At 42.0% G+C, this 14,386-nt stretch overlaps 1 protein-coding gene across 1 annotated transcript in view; it reads right to left on the bottom strand.

Annotated features, from left to right (window-relative positions):
* LOC145395899 (polyamine-transporting ATPase 13A3-like) overlaps positions 1-14,386 on the bottom strand; it is a 32,110-nt gene that overhangs the window by 3,556 nt on the left and 14,168 nt on the right. The window contains exons 2-15 of the mRNA XM_080269422.1: positions 12,286-12,356; positions 10,502-10,669; positions 10,054-10,121; positions 8,225-8,299; positions 5,454-5,605; positions 5,197-5,294; positions 4,466-4,621; positions 4,045-4,200; positions 3,703-3,918; positions 2,892-3,131; positions 2,659-2,751; positions 2,229-2,336; positions 1,576-1,761; positions 525-683 (exon numbers count right to left, since the gene is read on the bottom strand). Coding sequence (XP_080125548.1) covers positions 525-683; positions 1,576-1,761; positions 2,229-2,336; positions 2,659-2,751; positions 2,892-3,131; positions 3,703-3,918; positions 4,045-4,200; positions 4,466-4,621; positions 5,197-5,294; positions 5,454-5,605; positions 8,225-8,299; positions 10,054-10,121; positions 10,502-10,669; positions 12,286-12,356 — 1,946 coding nt within the window. The remainder of the gene's footprint in view (positions 1-524; positions 684-1,575; positions 1,762-2,228; positions 2,337-2,658; positions 2,752-2,891; positions 3,132-3,702; positions 3,919-4,044; positions 4,201-4,465; positions 4,622-5,196; positions 5,295-5,453; positions 5,606-8,224; positions 8,300-10,053; positions 10,122-10,501; positions 10,670-12,285; positions 12,357-14,386) is intronic.

The raw sequence follows: 14,386 nt of genomic DNA, 5'->3' as shown, positions 1-14,386 counted from the left end.
CCTGTAATGTACTATGGCTCTGGCAGCAAAGTATAATATACAGTATACAAAAAGGTGGCTTATGACAAGGACTTACTGTACTATATTCCCTTAACACTAATCTGCCCTAAATTTTTGTCTTTTTGCAGCTTAGTTCACACAGCTCAGTGGCAGAAAAAGACAGTATTACACCTCTATGCCCTCTTCTTAGCACTCCTCCATGACTGGCATTATATTCTAGTATTAATCTATTGCTACAACTCAGCATTCATGACAAAGAGATGGTCATTTTAGGCAAGGTCACAGTAAAAATAGTAGAGTAGAATTATTAACTGAAGAAAAAAAAAAAAAATACTCTGAAGGAAATCCTGTATAATCAACAACCAACCATTTTTCCTGTGTCAACAAGTGGGCTGGTGGAGGGTTTGTGCCCTTCCTTGCAAAACAACTAACTTAAAAACAAACAGCCACCCCTTACAGGATTATGGTATCTGGCTACACATAGACAGACAAATAAATCAGTCACTTCCACTCAACAGCCTTACCTCTGTCTCCACGTTCTCATTGCTGATGACAACATCTGGTGCGCTGGGTCGTACAACAGACGGCATCATCATGTCGTAGCGGTTGGTGTCCTCTAGGCCAGGCTCCTCCAACAACCACCCAGTGCTCTCAAACATACGCAGGTCCAGGGGGTCACCAACCTGGGGAAGGTACAGTCACATTTACCAGCACATTTCTGAAGGCCTTGGTCATATATGCCTTTGTTTTTTTTTCTATCTATCTATCTATCTATAGCCCAACGCCCTAATCCCGCAAAGGGTGGCCGCAGACAAAACGCCTCCAAGTCACTCTGTCACCCACCATTTGACTACCATCCCCCCAACTCACCCCCCCCTCCCTCATATACCTCTCAACTCCATCCCTGCACCTCATCCTCGGTCTACCCCTCCCTCTCCTTCCCTCTTTTTTTCTTCTTTGGATATATGCAGATTCTTAAAAAATTTTATTTAATCTATTTATGGTATATTATTATTAATTTATTTTCTCAACCATTAGGTGGAGCCAGAATTCTGGACACTTAAATGGTGGGTGAATGGGAGTGTGGCTCATGCAACTGGGCAAACTTTGATTAGTATCTACAAAACCCTCCCAAACTGTACTGCACTTCCCAGGGACAAAGGTAACCAAGTATCTATCTATCTATCTATTGCAAGACGCCTCAATCCCGTTTGGGGTGGCCACAAACAAATCGCCTCCAAGTCGCCCTGTCCCCCGCCATTTCACCGCCCTGCTCCCAACTCACACCCCCCTCTCTCATATACCTCTCCACCCCAACCCTCCATCTCATCCTCGGCCTCCCCCTCCCTCTTCCCCCCTCCACCTCACTCACATACACTCTCTTTGTCAGTCTTTCACCCTCCATCCTCTCCACATGGCCAAACCACCTCAGTGTGTTCCTCATAACCAAGTACATTTTACCTATTTAGATCCTTCATTATAAAAACAAAAATTAAATACCCTTCTGTCATACTGACCTTGATGAAATGAAAAATCCAGCCCAATTTTTTATTAAAACAGAAGAAAGCTAAATACCTGCTTCATATTAATCTTTGTGATGGTGTGACAGGTTGCCATGGCGAAGAGGAGATGGTCATGTGGGAGTTTGGCAGGCTGTGTCATCTGTGCCAGGCATATGGGGCCGTCAACACCACCCTCAGACCCACCCGACACGCCAATGACACCACGCATGTCCAGACCGTCCTCCGTCAACGTACCAGTCTGTGCAGAGATAAGCCAGTGTTGTCGGGCAAGGAAATCCAAACTTGATACACTGAACTTCTCATGATACTCATATATCACTGGTTTGATGCTGAAAATGCAAAATGACTGAAGCTATCTCACCCCATCTTAGCTCCTGGCTGAACTGAACCCCATGGACTGCAGGTCAATGCTGCCCTTCTCAGACAGTCCACCACCCTCTTTTTTGGATGGGATAAGTGCTGAGAGATATTTGTATGAAAAGGCAGCAGAACTGCATGGTTATATCACTGCCACTGTGTAAGGGTGCCCTTCTCTAGGACCACACTCTTTAAAGGTGGAAATACAGAATGACAATGACGATGCTGATGACACAAAGGGAACATGGAATTTAACGTACTGTAGAAGCAACATCATCATCATCTTAACACCAATTCCCACTTAAAGTTATGTCAGGGTAAGTTGGTGAGACAGACAGCATGTTGTACCTTGTCAAAGCAGATGCAGTTGAGCACACCGGAGATGTTGATGGAGCGTGGTGAGATGCAAAATATATTCTTGCTCTTCAGCCGCTGCAGTGCGTACAGGATACCAACCTGAAGGACAACAGATGACAATGAGTACTGCTTATAAGTCACATGTGCTTTATATTATTATTGACATTTACGTATACAGTAAATTACATACACGTTGCTGCTGTGGTCAGGTTCATCTGAATGTAAATCAAGAGGACTGCAGGCTGAAGTAGTCCTGTTCCTGCTGTCCACCATCCTACTTTTGGGGGACAAACAAGGAGATGAGGGACATTTGTATTGCTAGGCAGTGGAGCTACCCAGATATACCAGTGCCACCACAAGAAGGCCTCCCTCTGCAGTACCAGGTCTGTCTATGCTGCACTGTACATAAACAAATTCTCACCGTCATAGCCATGGGCAAGGCCGGTGGGATGACGATGGTGATGAGGTCAAAGGAATCCAGTGCAATGTCGGAGGTAGACACACCTCGCAGGTACTGAAAATGGAAACACAATTACACTCTCTTTATTTTTATTTTCTTTCCCTACTTCACATTTACTTTGTCTGTCTTATTCCTCTCAATTTCTCTTGCTGTTCTCCTTTCTCTCTCTGTCTGTTAGTTTCTCTCTCTCTTACCTTCGTCACCACAGTGTATATAAAGCCGATGGAGGCAATTCCGGCCAGTACACCAATAAACTTGTACGAGTCCTGCTGGAACTTGAAGTCAACAGGCGGAGGGTACATAATGGATCGTACTAGCCCACCCTTGCTGGTGAGAAACCCACACCGCACCACCACTGCAACCACTCGCTCTCCCCCATAGTAACGTGTCTGGATGACTTGCGTACCACAAAAGAGTGTGTGCCGAGAGTGTTCCTGAGGGTGGAAAGGTGTTTGAGTTGAATGAAAGGCGGCCAGATGGCACAGGACAAGGTGAAAAAGAAGCAATGTGTTTTAATATTATTACACTATTATTATTATTATTATCATTATTATTTTATTAGTGTATTTGCTCTAAACTGGAAAGCATCCCTAACCTTTCACCTAACCTGACGACTGAGTGTAATCAGACTGGGGGGGTCAATCTGACTAGTAAACAAGGAGATTCACCAAGGAAAATGTTTCAGAATAAAAAACCCTGTGCTTACTCTGTCCTTGCAGATAATGTCCTATCCAGAAAGTTAACAAATAAGGAAGTCTGGTGGCAGTATGAGTGAATATCTAAGTACATACAAGTGATCTTATACACAAAGACACATATTCATAAGAAACAAATACACAAAGACAAGACACAAATACTCAACTGATCTTATACACAAATACAGTTCATTCATTTTATAAAGGCACAGATCCTCATGAAAGCTTATGATATGAACTGTGAAAGGGAGAGAGAGTGAGTCAGAAACAGTGAAAGTGAGAGAGTGTCAGTATGGAACCCTTTGCTCACCTTGTCATTATATAGAATGTCGGATCGATCTACAATGGCTGTTTTAGTGACAGGCACAGACTCCCCGGTGAGCATGGACTCGTTGACTATACAGGTGCCTTGCAACAGCACAGCGTCGCACTGCATCACACACCCCTGTGGCGGGATGACCACAACATCACCCGGCACCAAGTGTTCCGATGGTATGGCCTCGTCTTCACCTCCCTCCCTTATCACCTGTATGGAAAAAGGACTGAAACATACACAGAAATACACATAAACATATATTGTACACACACACACACACACACACACACACTCTCACTCACTCACTCAGTCACTCTCTCTCTCTCTCTCTCTCACCTGGACGCTATCGGTGGACTGTATGGTGTGACTCAGGGCCACTTCATTACGATGCATCTGGTAAACCTCCGATATCAATGACACAACCGACGTCACCACAATAACCGTTGCGTAGTACATGTACTCATCACAGTACCACAGGATTACCGAGAACAGCTGAAAGACGAGAGTCAGGAGTAACAGTAGCAGAAGTGGTAACAGTAAACGCCATGACAAACATGTATATCGTTATACTTCAATTTTTGGTGAGAAAACAGGATTCACTCCACTTTTCTATCACCACACACCCTCCCAGTACTCTGGTCATTTTGTCACCACTCTATTCTACCACTCCAAGCATTTCTATCACCACTCCTTTCTATCACTCTGAGCCTATCACTCCAGGCCTATCACACCTCCAAAATTCCCTCCCTCAACACACCTGGAATATGTAGAAAGGGTTCAGCGCCTCAAGGAAGAGCAGGTGATGTATGGGTGTGATCTTGACCTTGATAGCATTCTCTCCATACAGCTGGCGTCGACGGGCCTGCTCCATCCACCCCAGGCCGCGGTGCTGGTGTAGGCTCTCACCCGTTTGCTGTCATGGCGGGTTTGACAGTATGAAAATGCACAGTACATGGAGAACTTCATGTAATCATACCTTGGCCACTCAACTTACAAATTCTCAGGCTGCAAGGGTGCCTCAGTTACCATCACCACCATCTGCCCTGCTTCACTGTCTACTTTACTATTTATTTGTTTATAAAGGAGATGGTGGATGGGGATGCCTTCATGTGGGGGCTCTGATCCCTCCCTGTCTTTCAATAAGGGGTTGGTGGACTGCAGCACAAAGGGACTTTCAGCCTGCAGTCCACTGGATTCACATCCAGATAGGCTTGGGGCTAACCACCAACAGCATAAAGCAGGAAAACAGTTAAAGTAAGAAAGAATTAAGCAGAGTTTTAAAAATGGTAATGGTGGCTGAGGTGTCCCCACAACACACAAGGGTTTGCCAGTTGCGTTGCAAAGGAAGCTAATACAGTACACATATCAGCCTGTACAAGCCAACATCAGTGTACAGTAGTGTCAGTGAAGTGCTCTGAAATATCTCTAACTTTACACATACAACTAATACTGCAAATAATACTGGTAGTAAAGTGGTAAGCCTCTTACTCTGACATCCTGTCCTCTGAGGCGATAGAATGACTCAGTCTCAGCATCCCAAATGTACAGAATCTTCCGGCACATGAACACTCGCACACTGGCCATCTCTGGGGGAGGCGATGGAGTGGATTTTTTTTTTTTTTCTTAGGTACAGTAAAGCATTATCATTATCATCATCACAGTCATCATCATCATCCTGCATTGATTCAAACTGACTAGAAGAATAAACTAATAGGATGTCAGATGGATTGCAGGGGAAAGCCCACCTTTGATTGTGCCATTTGGTGTTGGTACAGGTAGTGTTGTGGGTCGGTGCAGGTCATCCAATGGCTGGCCTCCCTCCTCCGCCCTGCCACCTTGCCCTGCACTGCTGCTGCTGCGTGCCCCGCCGTGCAGCACACTGTACCGTGGTTCATACCTGGGCACACCAGTACACATGTCAGGATTTACACCTGTGCACACAACTAGTCATGGAAAAAAATTGGCCTGCTATTCCACTTCATATACTTCACACTTAGTGCATGGCAGTCACTTTCCTCCCTGATGGATCATGTCAAAGACAATCATCTATGGACAGAGAAATATATCATATCTCTCTCGGCTTAGGAATTTCACCCAACAGAGGAAAGTGACCAGCAGAAGAGGTGAAATGTCAGGCCAGAGAAATTAACAGCAAAAGAACACTGTCAAAAATGGACGCTTGTAATGAGGTAGTTTGCAATGAGACACTTTCTAACAAGGTACTTTCTTCTGCCAATCTATCGTACAATCCAGGGCTGACGAGTATCCGTGTGCTGTTGGAAAAAGGAACATTGAAAATTATTTCTGCATAACTCAAAAGAACATTTAAAATTTTATCTACATAACTGTCCACAAAACTAAGAGGAATTTTAAGTGAAATAAATATAAGAACATGCTTAACTACAGTACAAACTACAATACTGTATTATTCATGATTCTTAAGTTTCAAAATACATCCACAATGGCAAGGTACTGTACTCTACACTACATTACATTTCCCTAGTATATTACATTACTGTATTATTTATGAATTTTAATAAATTTCAAAACAAATCCAGAGTAAGAAAGGCTACACTACATTATATTTTCAAAGTACATTACATTACTTTTGTTTATGCAGTAGGTACATCCATATAATTAACAGTTTAAGCCCAACAATAATTCTTTTAAATATAGCTGCCACCTTCAAATGATTATAAAGAAATTGTTTTAGGAAATATCTTTTGTCCTGCAGGGCTTAGTGCTGTTTGCAACCTCTTCACTATGCAGGGTGCTGGAGACAGATGTCTGTAAAAGTTAATGAAGACTACAACTAAGCCCTCTCGTTTGAAAATTCCCTGCCGACCTGAGCAATATTTTCCGTAACATGCAAGCATATACAGTAACACAATATTTATCACAGTGAAGGGGTAAAATAAATCTTTATGTGAATCACAACAGTATCTGCTTAATGTATAAATGTTAACCAGTAAGAACGCACCAATACTGAGGCTGGCTTAAACACATAATTAAATCCAAATTATCAATATCTATGAGGATAAATGTGGCTATATTAGTATGGGATTAGATGTCATGCTCCTCAATCAACTGTACACATCAATCACTACATCAACCCTCATATTTCAGGGGTATGGCCAATCAGTTTTAGGCAATGATATATCCAGCTCAATTTACAAATGCCCCTCAACTTGCTTCTTATCCCCCTAGAGGTGGATGGTGGACTGCAGAAGGGAAATTCCATGCTGCAGTCCAATGGGTTCGCATCTAGAGTCTGGGGCCACAATAATAAGAACAACATCTCTTGCTAATTGCATATACAACAAGTAATTTTAAAAGCACTGAGAATCCACCCAATGCATGAGGGTTAATGAGTCAAAATCCACAGAAGGTTATTTACAAACATGCTGTCAAAATGCTGTACTAATAATGACAAAATTCCTGCCACCTCTCCGGCATTTCTCTCCATGGAAGCTGAAAATTAATCTCTTGAATCCAAAATACACGACGCTGACAACATTAATCGGCAGAAAAATAGAAAAAAAAATGTAGTCAGTTTCTAAATACTCACCAGACTGAATTTCAAAGTCCAAGATACAGAAAAACAGAAGAGGCAACAGGAATAACTGCAGCTCCTAAAAGACACATTACATTACAACACCCATCATTAATGCACTATAAAACAAAGTTAATGGTATAAGCTGGGTTAGGAAAAATGTACAGATCCTTAAAACATTCTACACATTATGACAAAGGTTAATCATGCTAGGGTGAGAAATATGTGCAAATGCCACGTCATACAGAGAAACTGATTCACAGACGACAACACTGATGGAATTGGTAAAAATTACAAAATAAAAAAAGTAAGATGTTCACCCTCGGCCTAGGGACTTCATTTATCATATATTTTATTCTTGCCAACTCCAGATTCCCTTACTGAGATTAGGATAGATTTGACTGAGACTAGGATTGATCTGACTGAGACTAGGATACATTTTCTGAACTGGAAGGGATAGATACAGCCTCCAGTACCCTCGATGGGGAATATCAAGACTTGAAGATTTATATACAACCTTCAATAACACTTTCAGCTCCATGAATGTGTATGTGATGGATTTATGACTTTAACAGGCAAAAAATTTCATTGCATTCATCACTGCAACTTTGAATTTCATCTGTTTCAGGGTTTTCCTGTGATGAGGTCACCGTGTAGACCAGGACAGTTTAAATCAGAAGTGTGTGCTATGACTGTAAGATTTAAATTACTTCATCTCCCTGGTAGAGTCTGCTGTGGAATTCATGTCCCAATCTGAGTACCTATGAGATGGCAGGCTAAAAAAGTTAAGCTCTTCCACAGGACAGATCTTCCTTGCAATAAATCAAATCATCTGGAGGTACCAAGAAATATAAAAGAAGTCCCAGGCTTTACCGGGTTAAATCACAGGGCACAGGAAAAAGACAGGCCAGGTGGGGGTAAAAAATCGAGGGAGAAGCATCATCAGCCTGTTGAAAAAAATACCTTGCGTCAATCAAGAAATAGAAGAGATCCTGCAGGCTTTCCCAGACCTTATTACTGCCAGACCTGGGCTGGAAACTAGACCAAAGGGGAGAAGAGATTACTGGGTCAGAACACAGGATGGGAGGATTGGCAGTTTAGGTTGCGCTAAAGATTATTTATTCCTGGAGTAAACACACACAGCAAACCCTTCTCTTTCACAGCGGTACTTGACTCTGCCAGCTCCATTCTTTTATAACTGAGTATACCAATAAAGTATGCACGAATTTAAGGCATACTGGCCTGTAAGGGTACTCTATCAATAACTGTGGGTAAATCACCTCAAAATACACTTTGCAAACATAGATTCTAATAAGTAATGAAAACATCGACTAAAAACAATGTGTGTGTGTGTGTATGTGTGTGCACATAATTCACAGGCATGATCCAGCATACTGATCAGCTGCTCGCTTAACACACACAAAATTATTATATACAACACACAGCACGACCAGTTTCCCTTACACACACACACACACACACACACACACACCACTCCTCTGTTCATTTTACCTATACTCCTCTCACCTTAACTTGGCCCAGAGTTTAGTCCTTTTGCAGCTTAATTCCTGTAGCTCAGTAAAGGAAAAAGGTACTGCTATGGCTCACCACCCTCTCCCTATCCCACAAAAGGAGGATGGCAGATTCGCTCTACAGTTTACCAGGTTCATATACAGATGATCCTGGAACCTCAACAACAACAACAACAACAACAAACAATACACACACAGTACACAGGTGTTACGTGAAAAATTACCACATAAAGAATTTAAATATGTACATCAATACATTTTATTTATGGCACTGAATGTTCTCCAAACTGTTCCACAGAGACCACACTCCACCATCACTTTTTTCTGACAAATTATTTTTTCTGGTCAACTATTGTTCCCCCACAAAATCAATATATATACCTTCTTTATAACCACAGACTTCTCATACTCTCTTTATGTGCTTCATACTGCTACCACAAAATTATTAGTGTTAGTGAGGGTTGCCTGCATGTGGTGGCACTGATATAACTGACCTGCTCCACTGCCTGGTTATACAAACATCCCTCAACTCCCTCCCTATCCCCTGAAGGATACTACTATCACCTTAATGTTCCAAGATTAACATGTTATTCTCCTACTCTTTTGCTGTGTCCTTCATACGGCTGCCACATCAAAATATTTCAAGTAATGCCTTCCATCACCAAAACCAGAAAGAAAATATTGGTGAATTTATTAGTGTCATAGCAGAGGACTCCTGACCTAGATACTGCAACAAGACCCCCAAAACGCCAAGCATTTCCCAAATAAAAATAACTGACCCCCAAACACTACCTGAAACCCCTAGTACTTTACGCTGCAAAACCTCAGATGAGAAAACAAGACCCCAGAACCAAATCCTCCTCCAAAATACTCAAGTGAACCCCAAAATCACCTTAACACTCCAATTTCCCACAAGTACAATCAAAGACACAACTATCTTCCCAGTTCCATCCAAAAAAAATTTACACCTGGTGAAATACAATGAAAACCGTATCTCTACTTGTGCTTGCTTCAAATGGTTCGATTATTCCGCTATTTATGCGTCAAACTTTGGGAAGATAGTTGTGTCTTTCATTGCACATCCTCAAAATATAACAAAACACCAGTTTACCTTAAACATATCCCAAAAATTCAAACCAAAACACCAATTTTCCCCAGCATATCCCAGAAAATAAAATAAAGCACTTATTTTACCCAAGCGTACCCCAAAATTAAACAAGAACCCTGATTTCCCTAAAATTATCAGAGAATAAAACTCACCAGATGTTGTCAGCGTGGATTTCTGATATGTTCTTCACGAAAGTCCTTTTGTACTTCTTGAAATACTCCTGTGGGTGGAAGAAAATGTAATTGGTTGAGTCTGGCCATGTGAAGAAAATGGAGGATGAAACCAGGAGAAAGAAAAATATATAACTACTCTGTTCACTATGGAGAATGTGAGTATCATATCTTTAAATATCTAGACACAGTACAAATTCAAAATACCCAGACTCTTGGGTTTTAAAGGGGGAAAGGAAATACTGGAATGTAAAATCATGACAATAATTCACACAAAAATCACTAGTAAACAGGCTAACAGTACCATTAACAGCACATGCAATAAAGTACCTTGTATCAGTAACCATTATATGTTCTTATAAATGTCTCAAAAAATAAAATATGCAATGACTGTGAGAGGATAAGTAACACCACAGCTTTAAACACATACAACGATGAGTATCTTGGTTGCGTTGGGTAGAGGACAGCGAGAATGTGTGGACTTCAACATGAGTTCTGGCAGCCAGTGGAAGACCAGCCGCAGCAGTCCACCCGTTGCCAGGATGAGAACCCATGTCAGGCAGGTCTTCACGGCTGAACGCTGGTATCCATACACCTCCTGCAATGTAAGATGGCCTGGTTAGACTGATATAGGTACAGTCCTTTCAATTTATCCTGGCCTAAGTCTTCCTCCTTTGCAGCCTATTGCATGGTTTTCAGGGCCAAAGGCTGGGATCTGTACACTCCCTTCAATAGGAGACTGGATATAAACTGCACTCTCTTCACGTTAACTTGTCTCACATTTTCATCCTTTTTTCAGCTTATTTCATCTTCATGGTCAAACATTGGTATCTGCACAACTCCAACATCAGATGGTAGATTGCAAGCTGAAGTTGCCCTTCTCTGATGGTCCACCATCCTCTCTTCAGGGATCAGAAAGGGAGCTGAGGGATGTTTGTATAACTGGGCAGTGGAACAGCCCAGTTAGGCTATATAAGTGCAACCACATGAAGGCCTCCCTCTCCAACTCCTGTCATACAGTGGACACATCCAACCCAATATGTGAGCCATTTCTAGCACTTGGCCCTCACAACCTGAATAGTAATTTGTGATTACAAGGAAATGATCAGCTGTAGTTATGATAAATGAATTAAATCAACACTTCCACCTCACTACACACAGCCATTAAGTGAGCTGAAGAGTTATGCATCTGTCATGTTAAACACACTATAACTGAGATAAATTCTCTCTTACCTCCACTAATTGTGGTAATGTTGTTAAGTGTGTGTTTAGAATGCAGCTAATTAGAGTAAAGACTGATGAGTTAGTTCATTCACTCTACACCAACAGTCTGTCTGAACCTGTCAAAAAGATCTCTAACCCCTTTCAGCTTAGTTGATGCCCAGGTGTAGTCAGACTCAAGGGCTGACCTGAGTAGTTACCAGGGACACTGAGTCCTACTGGTACCTCATAACTAAGACTCACCAAATGTCACACAATCACAACCTACTATTGAAGCTGTGTGACCAGTTCCATTGAGTGAAAACAAACTGACGATAATTGTGGGGAATTAGAAATAATCTCCCGTTTACACTGGACGGAAATTAATCTCTCTCTCTGAACAAAGACCCAAAAATAGTACATGAGAAAACTGCAAACATCTTCAAGATAATATTAGTATGTAGGCCGGTAACTTCTGATTAATGTGTACTTTATCTTATCACCTAAGTATTACACACACACACACATGAAAAATGAAGGTTGGGTCAAGAAGGGTAAGGTATGGTATGGCAGGCTATGGTAGGGTGCATACACACACACACACACGCACACAAAACAAAGTACGTTAGGGTACACACACACACACGATAAAGTATGGTAGGGTAGGGTAGACACACACACACACACACACACACACACACACACACACACACACGATAAAGTCTGGGAGGGTAGCCACACACACACACACACACACACACACACACACACACACACACACACACACACGATAAAGTATGGTAGGGTAGGGTACACACACACACACACACACACACACACACACACACACACACACACACACACACATCCACCCCATCCCTTCATCTCATTCTTGGTCACCCTCTCCCGTCCACCTGTCGAGTGAACAGTAAAAAATAACACCAACTCACAGCCTGTTCTAGCGTCTGTTCATCAACTGTATGGGGAACAAATAACAAAATAACAAGAACTCACCGCCTGTTCATCTTCATTAACGTTGATGTAATCCACTCCAGTTTTTAAAGTCTGAATGCCATCACGATCACCTGTAGGGGTAAAGAGAATGTCTGTGAGATGGCTTACGAGGACGCTATAATGAGACAGAGAGAGAGAGAGAGAGAGAGAGAATATCCATTTCATACCCCCTACAGGTACAAAAAAGGTCTGTTTGCTACACTTTCTCTCATCAAGAAGCCAATTTGTATTTAATTTTTTTTCTCTCCAAGTGATTTTATTCAGGTCAGGAAAATCCTCCGGCGGTGAAAGGGTCCATGTCTCCTTGGTTACTAGTCAAATTAACTCTCCAGTCTGACTACACCTGGCCATCAACTGAGCTGCAAGGGGTTAGGTAGGCATGAGTCTCCTTGGTTACTAGTCAAATTAACCCTCTAATCTGAATACACCTGGCCATCAACTGCGCTAAAAGGGGTCAGGTAGGAATGAGTCTCCTTGGTTACTAGTCAAATTAACCCTCTAATCTGACAACACCTGGCCATCAACTGCGCTAAAAGGGGTTAGGTAGGCATGAGTCTCCTTGGTTACTAGTCAAATTAACCCTCTAACCTGACTACACCTGGCCATCAATTGAGCTGCAAGGAATTTGGGATCTGTCAGACAGTAAATGTTTGAGTCTCCTTGATTACTAGTCAAATCATTTGGAGACAGCATGAATGTAAATACGAGTCACTGTGATAACGCCAGTTCAAAAAAGTTCAAAAAAGAGGTAAAAAAAAGACGCAACAAAGGCGATGATTGCAGGGAATGACAGGCAAAAACCACCCTTATATATCTCCACCATATTTGGATGTATTGGAAAGGCCTGGCAGAGAGAAAGAAAAAAAATGAAAACGTGAAGGTAAGTTAGTTGTGATGGTGGTAGTGGTCGACGTAGTTGTGGTAGTAGCAGCAGTTGGGGAAGAATAGTAATAGTTGTTGCAGTAGTAGTAATAGCCTAGTTGTTGCCGTAGCTGAACAGTAGTGGTGGTAGCAGTAGAATGGTAGTAGTTGTTGCAGTAGTAGAGTAGTAGTGGCAGTAGTTGAGGTGGTGGTACTGACATAATTCTTTCAAGCGCTTCCTTCCTGTCATTGTTTTTCTCCAGTAAAGGTTAAGTGAGATGTCTACCTTATGTGTTTGTTCTTTTACTACCACTACTACTACTACTACTACTACTACTCTACTACTACCACTAAGACCACTACTACTACCATTAAATACCACTACAACTATTACTACTACTATTTATATTATTGTCATTATTATTATTATTATTATTATTTTACATACGAGAATATTTACTACCCTCCCTCCCTGTCCCCCACTCACACAATCTCTCCTAGTTAGTCTCTCATTCCCCTCACACGGTACAGAATAAAAACGAGGCAGGAAGAGGCACCTGATTTCCTGGACAAGGCCAGTATTCTCGCCCATTCAGGAAACTCCCTAACACCTTTTCCTAAGCAATTTATTCTGCTTATTACGCCTTACTGTCCCAGCCGATTTATTTCGCTTATTACACCTTACAACCCCATTCTGTGTTATACAAATCCTTCCAATATCGCCATACTCTGCATAAATAACGTAAAAAAGAATATTAGCTACACACACACACACACACACACACACACACACACACACACACACACACACTATGGAAAATGCGTTAGGGACCTACATGTTAAACAGGTCAAGATAAGGATTTCTGGGTCATTTAAACCAGTGATAAGGAACAAAGAAGCGTGCGTGGAAGAAGAGAAGGAAGATGACGATGAATAAGAACAAAAAAGATGAGGAGGAGGAAGAGGAAGCAAAAACTCGCATCATGATTACTGTGATCCCCACCCAAAAGAACGGAAGTGAAGCTTGGACCCAGCTGGAAGGACACAAGTCAAGAGTGAGAGCAGTGGAAATGATTTATACCAGGCAGCAGTGGCGTTACATGGAGAGATGGACAAATGGGGACGTAAAGGAAGTGAGTAAGTAAAAGAGTGCTGTGGCGTTGCGGATGTGATTCAGACTGTGGAAAGGATGTAGAATGAGAGACTGTCCAGAAGAGTGTATGCGAGTTAGACGGAGGGG

Source organism: Coenobita brevimanus, chromosome 33, assembly GCF_032717465.1.
Source record: "Coenobita brevimanus isolate Jiangsu-jjx chromosome 33, ASM3271746v2, whole genome shotgun sequence".
Lineage (NCBI taxonomy): Eukaryota > Metazoa > Arthropoda > Malacostraca > Decapoda > Coenobitidae > Coenobita > Coenobita brevimanus.
The sequence above is the reverse complement of the archived record's forward strand: the minus strand, read 5'-3'. Positions and strand labels throughout refer to the sequence as shown.